Source organism: Elephantulus edwardii, unplaced genomic scaffold, assembly GCF_000299155.1.
Source record: "Elephantulus edwardii isolate Elephantulus edwardi_28Jun2011 unplaced genomic scaffold, EleEdw1.0 scaffold00051, whole genome shotgun sequence".
Lineage (NCBI taxonomy): Eukaryota > Metazoa > Chordata > Mammalia > Macroscelidea > Macroscelididae > Elephantulus > Elephantulus edwardii.
Genome location: NW_006399801.1, coordinates 3,708,069 through 3,722,555, shown reverse-complemented (window position 1 = coordinate 3,722,555; position 14,487 = coordinate 3,708,069). Strand labels below are relative to the sequence as shown.

At 36.0% G+C, this 14,487-nt stretch overlaps 1 protein-coding gene and 1 pseudogene across 1 annotated transcript in view; both read right to left on the bottom strand.

The window, feature by feature from the left end:
• Positions 1 to 14,487, bottom strand: part of BRWD1 (bromodomain and WD repeat domain containing 1) — a 126,156-nt gene that overhangs the window by 91,857 nt on the left and 19,812 nt on the right. Inside the window, exons 10-12 of the mRNA XM_006886775.1 lie at positions 13,689 to 13,863; positions 7,007 to 7,135; positions 6,600 to 6,825 (exon numbers count right to left, since the gene is read on the bottom strand). Of these exons, the coding sequence (XP_006886837.1) occupies positions 6,600 to 6,825; positions 7,007 to 7,135; positions 13,689 to 13,863 (530 nt within the window). The remainder of the gene's footprint in view (positions 1 to 6,599; positions 6,826 to 7,006; positions 7,136 to 13,688; positions 13,864 to 14,487) is intronic.
• On the bottom strand, positions 7,219 to 7,641 carry LOC102869163 (annotated as a pseudogene).

Genomic DNA, 14,487 nt, shown 5'->3' with positions numbered 1-14,487 from the left:
CCAGTATGAATCTGTTGTTTTCCTGGCAGTCCATGTACGTACATTCAGTACTCTTCTCCAGCACCACAGCTCAAAGGCATCAATTCTTCTTCTATCCTCCTTGGTCATTGTCTAACTCTCTGATGCATAACAAGTGATTGCGAAGACCATGGCCTGTATCAAACGCACCTTAGTCTCTAGGGAGACACCATTGCTCTTCAGTACTTTGGAGCGGTCCCTAACAGCAGACTTTCCCACGGCAATGCACCTTTTAATTTCCTGGCTGCTGGTGCCAAGAGTGTTGATTGTGGAGCCAAGCAAACTAAAGCTGTGTAGAATAACATAATATACCACGAGGGAAATCAATTTAGGAACTCTCTGTCTCAGGTACTTTTTGGGGGCAGGAATAAATATTTCTATCTCAGTGAGTTAGACTCCCTAGTTTACTAACAACATCTCAATTTTACCATGGAAACAAATGAACAGAAGAGCATTACTACTGATTAAAAATCTCTTTTTTTTAACATTGTTTCTCTTAAACTCACTGAAGAAACTGCCCTTGCAAAACAAGCCTAGGCTTAATCTGCAAAGAGCAGACTTTTCTTAATTTTTAAAATTTAAAAAAAATGTGTAACAAAAATTCCTAATTATGTTGTTAGGATCATGGACATGGAATGCAAATTTTAAAAAAAGCTGTAAAAAAAAATAACTAAAAAAAAAACAAACCCCTATTTTGTTCTTCGCCAAAAACTGCCTTTCAATCGCTTTTCTTTCATAGCACAAAGCACTTAGATAGACATCACTTGTCAAACATTTGAGTTGCTCTTCCACCAAAAATACTGTCACGCTAGAACACTAGAAAACTAAATATACATAATCTTCAAAAGATGAAAAATAAAGCAAGCAAGGCAGTAGGAGGGAATTCTGACAGCACAGTTCTTAGGGTGCCATGCTGCCAACCAAAGGTGGCAGCCTTTAGCAATCTGAGTCTAACCACAGCCCTATTGGTGGAAAAAGGAGAAATCTCTTCCTACATCGTTTACAGCCTCTGAAATCCAGCTGTTAAGTCAGTTCTAACTTGAGGGAAATGTGTGTTTTTCTGAAGAAAACGGACTTTCTTGACTGTACTAGTTTATACTGTCTGAGGCAGTTTCCAAACTGCAGCTCAAAGACAAGAAACTCAACGAGTGTCAGAGTCTCACTGACTGGAGAGACAGAGGACAGGATTTTGAGTAAAAACAAGGAGGAAAGCTAGGAGAAGCACACTTGAGTACCAAAGAGGAATGAAGTACACAGAGAAAAAGCTCCAGGGAGATGCAGAGAGGCCCAGTCAATTCTTTGACTGAAAACTGAAAGGTTAAATAATCTCCACTAGATGAATGAGGAAAAGGGAAAACAAAAATATCAAAGAACAGTAAGCAAAAAAAAAAAAAAAAACTTCCCTAAAATTCCCAGTGTTTGACATAGAAGCATTAGCCAAAAAAGCCTCAAATGAAAACATTGTCATGAAATCAATTCCAATTCACCCTATATATAACAGAGAAGACCATTACCTTTACAGAAGATTGCAAGGCTGTAACCTTCAGAGGAGCACGTTTCTCCACAGAACCACTAGTGGGTTTGAACTATCAACCTTTTGGTTCGCAGCTAAGTTTTAATAACTGTGCCACTAGGACTTCTTATGAGCTAAAATACAGACCACAGCAGAATTACTTCATATTTGCAATTTTCACACTCAGAATATTAAAAAAGATGTGTATGCAAGGCAATAAAGAATAAAAAAACAGTGCTGGTAGTTTGTTGTTGTTGTTGTCATGTGGCGTCAAGTTGCTTGCGACTCATAGCAACCCTATGTACAACAGCCCTAAACTCTGTTCTGTCCTGTGCCAATCTCATTGTCTCCGACACACTCATCCCAATTACCCCAGTCACCGAATCAATTCATCTCCTAGAGGGCCTTTCCCTCCTGCACCAGCCCTCCACCCTCCTAAGCATGATGTCCTTCTCCAAGGACCAGTCTCTCTTTACAACATGACCAAAGTATGTCAGACGAAGCCTCAGAATCCTTGCCTCCAAGGAGGAGCCCAGTTTAACCCTCTCCAGGATGAATCTGTTTGTTTTAACAGTACATGGAACCCTCCATACTCCTTTCCAACACCAAAGCTCAAAGGCGTCAATTCTCCTTCTATCCTCCTTAGTCACTGTCCAACTCTTTAACACATAACAAGTGATAGCAAAGACCATGGCCTGTATCAGACACACCTTAGTCTTCAGAGAGACACCATTGCTCTTCAGTACTTTAGAGAGGTCCCTAACAGCAGACTTTCCCATCGCAATACATCTTTTAATTTCCTGGCTGCTGGTGCCGAGAGTGTTGACTGTGGAGCCAAGCTGACTAAAGCCGTGAACAATCTCAATCTCTTCGCCATTCATCCTGATGCTGCCAACTGGTATCCTTTTACTCAACATCTGCACTATCACAAGGTCAATTTTGTTTTAAAAAAAGAAGGGGGGCCTGCACTGCCAACTCAAAGGAACACAGTTCAAGTCCACCAGAGGCTCGGTGGGAAAAAGATGGGCAATCTCCTCCCATGCAATTCACTGCTTCTGGAAGTCCAGCTCTGACTGGACAGTACACAACTACCATCATTAAGATCCCCAAGTTATCAGTTATCAATTTGAAGGCATGCTGTTAAGAAAGGTTGTCTTCTGAGAATCAAATCCCTATGCACATCCAAAAACTTCTCCAACAGGGTAAAAAGGAAAGCCACAGACTGGGAAAAAGTATTTGGTAATGGCATGTCAGATAAGGGACTTATATCTAGAATTTATAAAATACTCGATTACCACAATAAAATAAAGGTAAACAACCCAAATGAAAAATGGGCAGAGGATATGAACAGACACTCCACCAATGAAGATATTCAGATGGCACACAAACACATGAAGAAATGTTCAAAATTCCTAGCTCTAAGAGAGATGCAGATCAAAACAACTATGAGATGTCACCTCACCCCAGTCAGAATAGCAAAATTTAAGAGAACAGCAAACAACAAATGCTGGCGAGGTTGTGGGGAAACTGGAACCCTTATCCACTTCACTGTTGGTAGGAATGTAAAATGGTGCAACTACTATGGAAAGCAGTATGGCGCTTTCTCAAAAAGTTGCAAATAGAAATATAATTTCATTCAGCAATTCCACTACTTGGAATACACCCCAAAAAAACCATTACCAGCATCCAAGAAAATATATGCACACCCATGTTTATTGTGGCTTTGTTCACAGTAGCAAGAGTTGGAAACAACCTAAGTGCCCATCAACAAATGAATGGATAGAGAAGATCTGGTATATTCATACAACGGAATACAACGTTGCACTGAAAAACAAGGAACTCATGAAATATTATTCAAAATGGGTGGCCTTGTAGGGCATTATGCTGAGTAAAATATCTAAGTCACAAAAGGATAAATACTGTATAGTGCCACTGTCGTAAAACAGGACTGACACTGGGGCTTGGGGGAAGACTGAAAAAGATAAGATAAATTATGTATACTGCACTGAAAAAGATGGGAGAACTGTTTAAAAGGTATATATGATTAGACATTACTGTCATGCCATGAGTCCAGAACAAAGGGAGTGATTGGGGGGAGTGATTGTGTAACAATGAAAGATTTTTTCTTTTACTTTTCAAAGAGAAGAATGAACTGGAGGGGAGGGGTAGAGAGGGAGAAAAGTGCTACCATGAATGAATGGAAATCCAAAATCTCAATTTTCATTAAAATATTTAAAAAAATGAGAGGGGAAAAAAAGGAGGAGGATTATTCCTGGGAGTGACATTATCCTTTGGAGACTTCATCAGCGAAAGAGAGGATGTTTTGGGGTGGTGAAAATGGTCTATATTTTTACTGTGAAAGCAGCTACATGATCGCATAACATCTGCTAAAATGTACTTGAATTTTATGTTTGAATATAAGTAAATTTTGTTACTTATGAATTACGAGTTATGCATTATTATTGTATAAATTATGAGTTAATGGAAAGTAAAATTAATACTTTCAACAACCTATAGTGCATTCATCAAGCTCTGTATGTAACCTTGTAAATAAGTGATTTAGTTTGTTATCCAGATCCAAAGAAGATAGCAGAAATTTCCCTCTTGCTTAAATCTGTATGAAGAAACATTACACAACTATGAAAAAAAAAACTACACACTTGCCAAGGCCAAATAAACCCTAGAACTTCTTATACCAGAGAATAGTTCTCAAGATAGAAACTTGGGTCAAGACCCCAAGAGCCAGTTTGAAGAAGCTCTCATAGTCAAATCTAGTATAATTTGAGTACCAACTAACAATAATGAATTACTTCACTTTACTTGGGTCTACTATCAACAATCATGGTAGCAGCATAGAAGAAATCAAAAGACATGTTGCACTGAGGGAAATCTGCTGTCAACAATGTCTCCAAAGTGCTAAAGAGCAAAGATTTACATTTAAAGACAAAGAAGTACCTGATCCAAGCCAAAGCATCAACTGCTTCTTATTTATCTTTGTACGTCAAAAGAAGAATTGAGGTCGTTTATTTATGGTGTTGGCAAAAAAAGTACTGAATACCAAAAGAGCAAAAAAATCTGTTCTGAAGGAAGTACCAACAAGGTGATTCTCTGAGGCAAAGATAGTCAAACTTCATCTCACATACTTTGGGCATATTTTCAGGAGGATCCAGTCATTGAAGAGACTCTTCATGCTGAAAAAAGTCAGCCAAAGACAAGAAGACTCTTATCAAGACTGACACAGTGACTACATCAATAAGGTTAGGTATGATAGAGACTGGGAGGATGGTACATGATAGGCAATGTTCAGATATGTAGTTCACAGGGTCCCTAGGGTTCACACTTGACTCAATGGTATATCTAACAACAACAAAACCACTCCTAAATCCACACAGTATTTCATGAACCACATAAACAAGAGATTATAACAAGTGAATGATCAGCAAATGTGTGTACAAACCATGGTATAATCAGAAAATAAGCATTTTGCATCCTTCCTAACTACTGACAAAAATCGACCATGGGCTCTGAAACTTGTGGGTAATGGTTTGATTAAAAACTGAAACAGCCGACCATCAAACCAGACAGACTCATCCAGCAGGTTGTCAGAGACTATAATTCGCACAGAAAGAGACTGTCCAACTTTCTGCTGATGGATTTGAACCGTAAAGAAGCATTTGAATTAGTAGAGCAACTCGCTATGGACAGGTCATCAGAACTCCCTTATGAACTACAAGTAGGGAATAGATATTTACATATTATTTCTCTGTAAATTAATAATACCTGCTAATCACAAAGAGAGAAAAAAATAGTAAACTTAGAAGAAAATGAAGAAATACAGCAAACAACACTTTAAAGAACTATCCAAAGATAAGACTGTGAACAATGAACAATCCAGAAGCATTTTGGTATTATGTTTCAGGAAGGCCTAATTGTCGATGCTGTAATCCGTATGTATAATGTGAAGTTAATTTTAAAAAAATAATACAACTCTATGCACATCCATGTTTATTTCTGCTTTGTTCACAATTGGAAAGAGCCAGAAACAATCCAAATGCCCATCAACAAATGAATGGAGAGAGAAACTGTGGTATATTCACACAACGAAATATTATGCAGCACTGAAAAACAAAGAACTCATGAAATATTATACAAAATGGGTGACTATGGAGGACATTATGCTGAGTGAAAATCTTGGTCACAAAAACACAAATTCTGCATAATGCCACTGTTTATAAAACAGGACTGACATGGGGGTCGGGGGGAAATTTTAAGAAAGGAGGGGATAAACAATGTACACAGCACTGAAACAGATAAGGGAGAAAACTGTATAAAAAGAGTATATGGTTAGGTCTTATTGGCATGACAAGAGTCCAGAATAAGAGATGCATAGTATAGCAGACTGGGGAGCAGGAAGGTGGGTCTGAATAATAATGAAAGAATTTTTTTCCAAGGAAAAAAGCGAATTGGGAGGATGACAGGCAGGAAAATGTGTGACAATGAATGAATGAATGGAAATCCAAATTCTCTATAAACTTTCATTAAAATCTCAAGAAATTTAAAAAAAAAAAAAAACCTTAAATCAAGATATATTTCACAAAATTCCCAGTCTATATATTTTACAAAATTCCCAACCTATACACTTCAAATTAGCAATTATCACCAAAGAGGGATAAAACTTAACAGCACCTATTCCACTAAAGGAGATTAAAAATATAACAACAAAATTTAATGTATAATTTAAAACTGAGCTCAGTATGAGGAAGAAATATGAAAGAATTATGGGAATAACTAGCAACATCTGATTAGGTAATAGACTTAATTATGATAGTTTTGATTGTTAAGCATTCTGAATTTAATAACTGTTACAGAGGACATTTTTGTTTTCAGAGACTACAAAGTAATGAATTTAGGTGCTAAGGGGCATGATGTCTACAAATTAATTTCAAATAATTCAAAATATATAAAAAATAATATAACTTAGTGCAAAATAGTAGTGACTAATGAGTCTAAAGAAAGTTATTTATATTATTTAAATTTAAAAAAAAAATATAGCTGAGTTCACACTTACTTGTTGCTACATAACCCAGCTGTGGAACCAAATGTTCATCTGCAGAATTTTCTCGGCCTGGTACTAATCTCTGATACTTAGTTGGATGAGGATTTCCATCTACATCTACCAAGAATGGTGGAGGCATAAGATGAGGAGCCTGTTGGGTTTGCTCATCTAACACGTAATTATTAGAGTCTCTAATAAGTGGTCGATAGTCAGTATGGAAGAACATCTGATCAGGAATCTAGAAAAATAAAATACACAGATTGGTAATTTTTAGGCTAATTTATGTTAAAGAAAAATATATTAAACTATTATCATAATGAATGAAAAAAAATCGAGAATCAAATTAGTATAGTGAAAAAACTACTTCCAAAATTTCTCCCAAAACTATTTACATGCTAAAATAAAGTAATTAAAATGACCTTTTCATACGGTTTGCTGCATCCAAAACCAAATATCATAAGGTGCCCATGCGAATCTGTACAAGCAAAATGTTGTCCATCCTGTGAAAACTTACAGTCAAACACAGCTCCAAATCCTTGTCCTTCGATCTAGGAAACAGAAATAGAAGTTAACCCCAATTCTTTTTTTTTCCCCCATTTTTAGTTTTTAATGAAGTTGTGTTAATAATATTTTACTCCTGCATCTTCTCAATTGTTTCTTCTTTGTATTTGCCTTTTTCTTTTCCAACTTGGCAAGTTTTGGCTTTACGTTCAAAGATCTTATCCAGTTTTAGCTTAGTGATAACCACCTTGCTGGGGTGTATGCCCACATGGATCATTGTGCCATTAGCTTTTTCTCATTGCACTTGTTCAATGTAGATGACATATTTCTTCTTGTAAACCTGGACTACTTTGCCAGTTTGCTGACCTTTATAGCACCCTCGTACAACGTGAACATCATCCTTTCGTATGGCCATGGACCACACTTTGTATTTCTGCCTCAGCTCCTTGGACAGAAAAGAAGACTTAACCTTCCTTCGAACGTGAGAGGGTGCACTAAAATGCCTTTTATGGTTTCTGCTCTGGTTAGAAGTCACAAAAGGATTGAACTTCATTTATTTTGGCTGCTGCCGTTTCGGCAATGGCCACAGGAGGTGAAAGAGCGTTAACCCCAATTCTATGCAGATGCTCTGCTATGTAAACTTTCTTCACTTGGACAGCCTGTTATACTTCATTAGGTGGAGGATGTTTTTCAATGTTTCATTAATCATATACATCAATTTATAATTTTAGAAAATAAAATTCACTTTAGATATCAATAACCTAGAAAGGATCTTAAAAGATCTTCTGAGCATTAGTCCTAAAAATAATCTCAATGAATGGTCCTATCAACCCAAAAATATATCTTTACTTTGTATTACTGAATAATAGGAAATTTCATAAACTTTTTATATACAGGCTTTAAGTTTCAAAAGTTAAACATGTATAAAGCAAAATCCTGTCAGAAAAGGAAAACTCCAAGTATTTTACAATTTTAAAAAGTAGTTAAGAATGTACCATGTCAAAGATGGAAACACAGAGGACATTAAAAACACCACTTTGAGTTTTAGCTCTCAAAGATTTCACTGTATATAATGAAAAAGTAAAGATAACTCTGTGAAACCCCAGTGTTCTAACTAGCTGAAGAAGGTAAGAGTCATATTGCTAGCCTAGGAGGGAAAAATTATGTATTTGTTATGCTCACAATTTTGGTTTCACACAATTAAGTCAAATAATACTCAAAACTAAAGCTCATTTCAAGATGAGCTTTATTCAAAATTTTAAAGCTATTGTCACTTCAGACTCTTAGCAAACCTCCATTGGCAAGGCTGGCTGTCAGGAACCTCTCCAAAATCCTGAAGAGCAATGTCAATTTGAAGACTAAGATACACCTGATTCAGGCCATGGCCTTTCCAATCATTCGCTATGTATCTGACAGCTGGGCAATAAATAAGGATGACAGAAGAAGAGCCTTTGAGTTATAAAGAAAAGTACTGAGTGTCTTATGGACTGTCAAGAGAACAAATGGTGTATCTTAGAAAAAGTTCAGCCAAAGTGCTCCTTGGAGGCAAAGATGGTAAAGCTTAGCCCCACAAACTGGGCATTTTGTCAGGAGAAGCTACCCCTTGGAAAGGGGTATCAAACTCACAAAGGTAGAGGGTCAACAAAAGAGAGGAAGATCTCCAACAAGAAGGATGGACACATTAACTGCAGCAATGGGCTAAAATGTGTTAGGGATGATGATGGGGAAGAACAGGGTTCAGATTTGTTGTTCATAGGGTTGCTATGAGTTGTACTCAACAGCAGCGTTAACAATAACAAAACCAGAAGGGAGGAGACTGCCCTTCTTTCCTCATGAAGTCAAACAAATGCAGCTTAAATAAGGGGAGGGGGGCCCTTCGCCCTAAATATTTGCTCTTTGAACAACTCACAATATAGGATCAAAGTAACAACAACTCAAAATATTAAGCAGAACCTTTAAGGGGTAATCAGTTTATATTACTATGGGAAAACAGCTCAGAAAGGAGAGTGAGAATGGTTGCATAGCTAAAAGAAAGTAATCTGTCATTAATTATGAGAAATGTGTGCATTTTGATGTATATTTTCCTGCATACAATCTCAGTAACAACAAAATCTAAAGTATTAATAGTCTTTAAAAAAATAATAATAAAAGGTCTAAACTAGTATCTTTAAAATATTCAAGGCTTCTAAATAGGAACTACAAGCCTCTCATCAGGCAGTAAAGAGGGACAAAAAGCAAAGATACCCAGAAAGAAGTAGTCCAAAGGGTCCATGGGCCAAACAAACCTCAATTTCTACAATATGAAACCAGACAAACTAAATAGTGCCTACCTAGCACTGCTGATCACCCTAAAAAAAGACCTAAGGGGGGAGGGATGTAAAAACAAAGTTCAAATGCAAAGGACTAACAGAGACAGCTAGAAGCCTTGAGACCATGGCACTTGTTAAGTGCTGTAGAGTTGCAGATGACCTGTAGCAACCCTATCAACTAAAGTCTTGAACACAAAACTTTCATCTTTTCTCCAAGTTCACAGTTTTTGGAGGCTAGCTATTTTTTTTTTTAAATGGATGCCGTGTCCGAGTCTAGCAGCAGCTCCTAAAGAGAAAGACAGCAATCTCCTCCCAGGTAGTTTACAGCCTTGGGGCCCAATGGAGGATCAGCTATAAGTCAGGTTCTGACTTAAAAGCAATTATTTTTTTAAAAAAAAATAATCCAAAACTACCAAGTAATAAACTTAAAAGCAAAAATGCCACTAGAAAATCATCAATGAATGCCAAAATCTGTGTGGAGAAAAGTCTCAAAGGATAAAATAATTCTATTGGGGAAATATGACAGAGTAAGTTGTTATAATCCCAGTATCAAGACAAATAAATCTCATGTGTGCGTCCTGCTATCACAGATGAAGGACAACACCATTTATGTTTTATTCCATAAAAAAAAAAAAAAAGAATAATGTGTAACACAATCTAACTAAGAAAAACATCAGGAAAAACTGAAGACAACCATAACACTACCCCTGTAAAACTGGAACTGATGAAAAAAAAAACAACAGAAAACAAATGCAGGTGTGGTTATGAGATTAGTAATGAGGTACTATCACTATGGAAAATGGCATAGCACTTCCTTAAAAAACCTTAACTTATAGAAATAACTTATGATGTAGCAACCCTATCTATAAGTAAATATTCTAGATATGTAAGAGCAATTATATCAGTAAATATATTATCCACAAAAGCAAAAAGGATGGAAATAGCCTATGAGGCCATGACTGTAAATTTAGTATGTAATGAGACAGAGTAAAGGTGGTATCCATCAGAGCCCAATTCCAGGACTTAAAGGGAGGTAAAGTTAAAGGGAGCTGGCAATTACCTGGACCCACCAGTGTGGAAGTAGGAGGAATACAACAATGAAGAATTAGGCTGAGAGCTTCAGCATTGTCCACCTAGCATGCAGAGATGTATAGAGAAGGAAAAATGGGTTGCTGGCTTGAAGAGGAGGGAGTCATGAAGACATCTGGCTCACTGGCTCAGCCCTATGTGAGACTGAGGACCAACAGGTCTGGAATACAGAGAGAAATGTGGACTCAAGTTTTTCCCTGATGCCCATTTGAACCTAGCCACAGATGGCTGGGGATGAGTTTACCCAAACCCAAGTAGAAGAAGAGAAGATGATTTCATGCTGTGAGCTAGTGTTAACTGATGCAACCTGATGGCTTGATGCTCAAAGTTCTTAAATTGAACAGATGATGCTTCACTAAAAGGGCTGTTTGATCCCTACAGAGTACTACTTTTATAGGGATGGGCAAATAAGAAATTGGTGATCTAAAATAGGGAGTAAAAAAACGAAATAGTATGGCGATTAAGGTAAGCAGCACTAAATACCTAGCTTACACACTTCCAAGATTATAGTTATTAGTAAGATGATTTTAAGGGGGGCAACCCACGATGTACATGAATAAAATACAATGTATATGAAAGACTGTATGCATGAAACACAATGCATATGAATGAATGTATGCAAACCAATAAAAATACATTTAAAAAAAAAAGATATTCCAATAAAAAAAGACTAACAGTACTAGGACATTTAGCCAACACAATGATTATATATGCTTTTTTAAAAAACAAGATCTATAATTAAAACTGATAAATGGCATTAAAATCCAGCCAGACTTTTTCTTTATAGAAAGACAACTTGGGCAATTAAAAAAAAAAAAGTAACAGTTAAGTCTTCCAAACATCTTCTAATATAGATTAAGCTGCAGAACATTACATTGAGTAATACAAGATAATCACAAAAAACAAGTATGTATAGTCTCATTTTTATATAAAAAGTCAAGAATAGGTATATACACAGAAGCAATAATTTTTATGGTTACTAGGGATGAATGACAAAATCTTGCTTATTTAAAGTAAAGATGTCTTGAAAAATCAAAGACCTTCCATATGGATTACATCTCAACATGAAGAAAACAAAGATCCGCATCACTGGGCCCATAAGCACCATCATGACAGGTGGAGAAAAGAATGAAGTTATCAATAATTTCATCTTGCTTGGGTCCACAATCAACACTACAGATATCAGCAGTCAAGTAGTCACAAGACGTATAAAGTTAGCTGTCAGGGACCTTTCCAATGTACCAACGAGCAATGATGTTAGCTTAAAGATTAAGGTGTGCCTGATTCAAACCTTGGTCTTTTCAGTCACCTGCAAGGTATCTGAGAGCAGGACAATGAATAAGGGTAACAGAAGGAGGACTAATGCCTTTCAGTTGTGGTGTGGGAGAACAGTACTGACTGCTAGAGAATAATTACGTCTAGCAGAAAATGCAGCCGGTGCTCCATTGAGGCCAGGATATGAAGCTTCAGCTCATATACTTTGGACATGTCACTAGAAGATGCTATTGCTTGGAAAAGTGAGCAGTCATGACCGCAAAACAGAGAAGACTGAAGGACATGGCATGATACAATGGCTGCTACAATGAGATCAAGTACATCAGAGATGAGAATGATGGTGAAAGACAGGGCATGATTCAGATCTACTGTTCACAGAGTCACTTAACAACTAACGGACCAAAGGGGAAATAACATGCTGTGTGACAAATTTTCTGCCATGAAATTGATTCCAACTCATAGTTAAGTGATCATCTATCTACTGAATTTCATAGCAATAAATCAGGAAAAGATTGTCAAGGAGCCCCTGATGGATCTGAACCACAAGAGGTACACAACTTTTTGGTTAAAAGCACAACATGCTAAAGAGTACAACTCAGGCTGACTAGATACCAGAAATTTCTGCTGACTAGAAAGGCAATACACAACATAATGGAAATTAATGAGTACAATTTGCCCAAGATAAATGAAGATATTTAAAGATGCACAAAAATAAAGGCTGATTATGGTAAATGTTCTAACATACATGACTTTGCAAACAATAGTTTTAACAAGAAAAAAAAAATCTATGCTGTTACAAAGGTAAACATGTATGCTGTGCATGTATAGAAAGGTATGTTCAAGTACATGCACATTCAAATTTCTATTTGCAGGAATTATTTATACATTATGTATGTTCTATAGCTACATTCATGTATATAATAAAATACATAATGGGCAAAGTCACAGCGATATTCCAATCATTCCAGGTATCTTACAGAATTGGTTTACTGTGTTAAGGGGCTTTAACCACATTTTTATGGAATATTCCAGTCAACTGGCATTAATTACATACTTCACAAAAAAAAAATGTTCTACATCATAGTTTATTAAGTAGCAATTTTTGTTCCACTCTGAAGCAAAGAGAGAAATACAAAAGACTCATAAAACAAATTCATAAACAGGGCTAACAACTAACACAAATCACCTCTTCTGGCCTGAGATCAGTAGCACATTTCCCCACATATTACATGCTCACAGGCACTACTATCTAACATTTTTATCAAAGTATCAATTCTCAAAGAAGCAAAAATTTAGAACAAAATTTCAAATAAAGACCAGACTTTACAATCTAAAAGAAACAAGAGAGCTGCTCCATAACTCTTCAACTACTACTCTTAAGATATACCTTTCTAACATATGAAACATCTACTGGAAGTCACCTTTTAGCCTATTACTAAACTGCCTTACTAAATAAACTATTATCTGTGAGGAATGTGTGCTCCCCTAAAGAATCAACTCTATAAATAGACAAATTAAGGTTTTATCTGAACAACCAAAGCTAACGGAAGAGACGAGATACCTTTATAAATGGAAATACTCCACACTGCAAAAATTAAAACCAATGTTACAGAATAATCCATGCAAAAATATGAATCTAATGTGCTATGTAAATTTTCATCTACAACACAATTTAGGAGAAAAAATCTGTTCACCAATTATTTCTTGCCTATAAATCAGTTACATAGAAAATTTCATGTATTATATGTAAAAACGTGTATTATACGTCCATTACTTGTGTTTATCAGGTATTTATTTACTTTCAGGAAACCAGATTTCTATAAACAAACGACAAAAACATGCAGAGGCTCGATTTCTGAATTAACATCAAAATTCAAATAGTTATAAATAAAGCAAGCATGTATAAAAAAGGTCTTACTCTTCTTACCACGTTAAAGTAATGTTTCATCTTGGTGCCTTTTGTAATATCCCATATAAATATGCTTCCATCATGTCCTGCAGATAACATAATTCTGGAATCAAAGGGATGTGTCTCCAAAACAAATACTTCATCAGCATGTCCCTTTAACAAAGACATAATTAAAATGAGATTGAACATCTCACTTTTTTTAATGTTTTGGGGGTTTTTTTAATTTTTATTTTACTTTAGTATTTTGTGCGTGTGTGGACTGTCAAATCAGATCTGACTGGTACAGGAGGAGATTGCCCCTCCTTCTCCAGCAGAGCATCTGGTGGATTCGAACCGTGTACCTCTGGGATTGCAGTGCAGCTTCTTGCCACTAGGTCACCAGAGCTCCCTTAAATTTATGTTTTAATCTTATATTGTTATTTTATTAAAAACCAAAACAAAATCAGTAGCTAATAGGTTGATTGTGATTCATGGCAGCTGTTTGTGGGTACATGTAGAACTATGTTCTATAAGTGGTTCCAAAGACTGGTTTTTTAAAGTATTATAAATTAGAGTATTATAAATTAAAGTATTATAAATTAGAAACAAGCGTGTAGGAATGATCAAATGACATGGTAACTGCAATGCTATAAAATAAAATGTGTACAAATAAAAACAAGAATGATTTTTAAGCTCACAGAAATAAACAAATGAAAGGGAAAAAACTAAAGACATCTTTGGGTGTTTTCAAACTGCCAACGTTTCAGATCAAGCAATTAATTCTTTAGGGTTTCTAAAAATGAATAATAATTAATTATATAAAGTACAAGGTAGGATT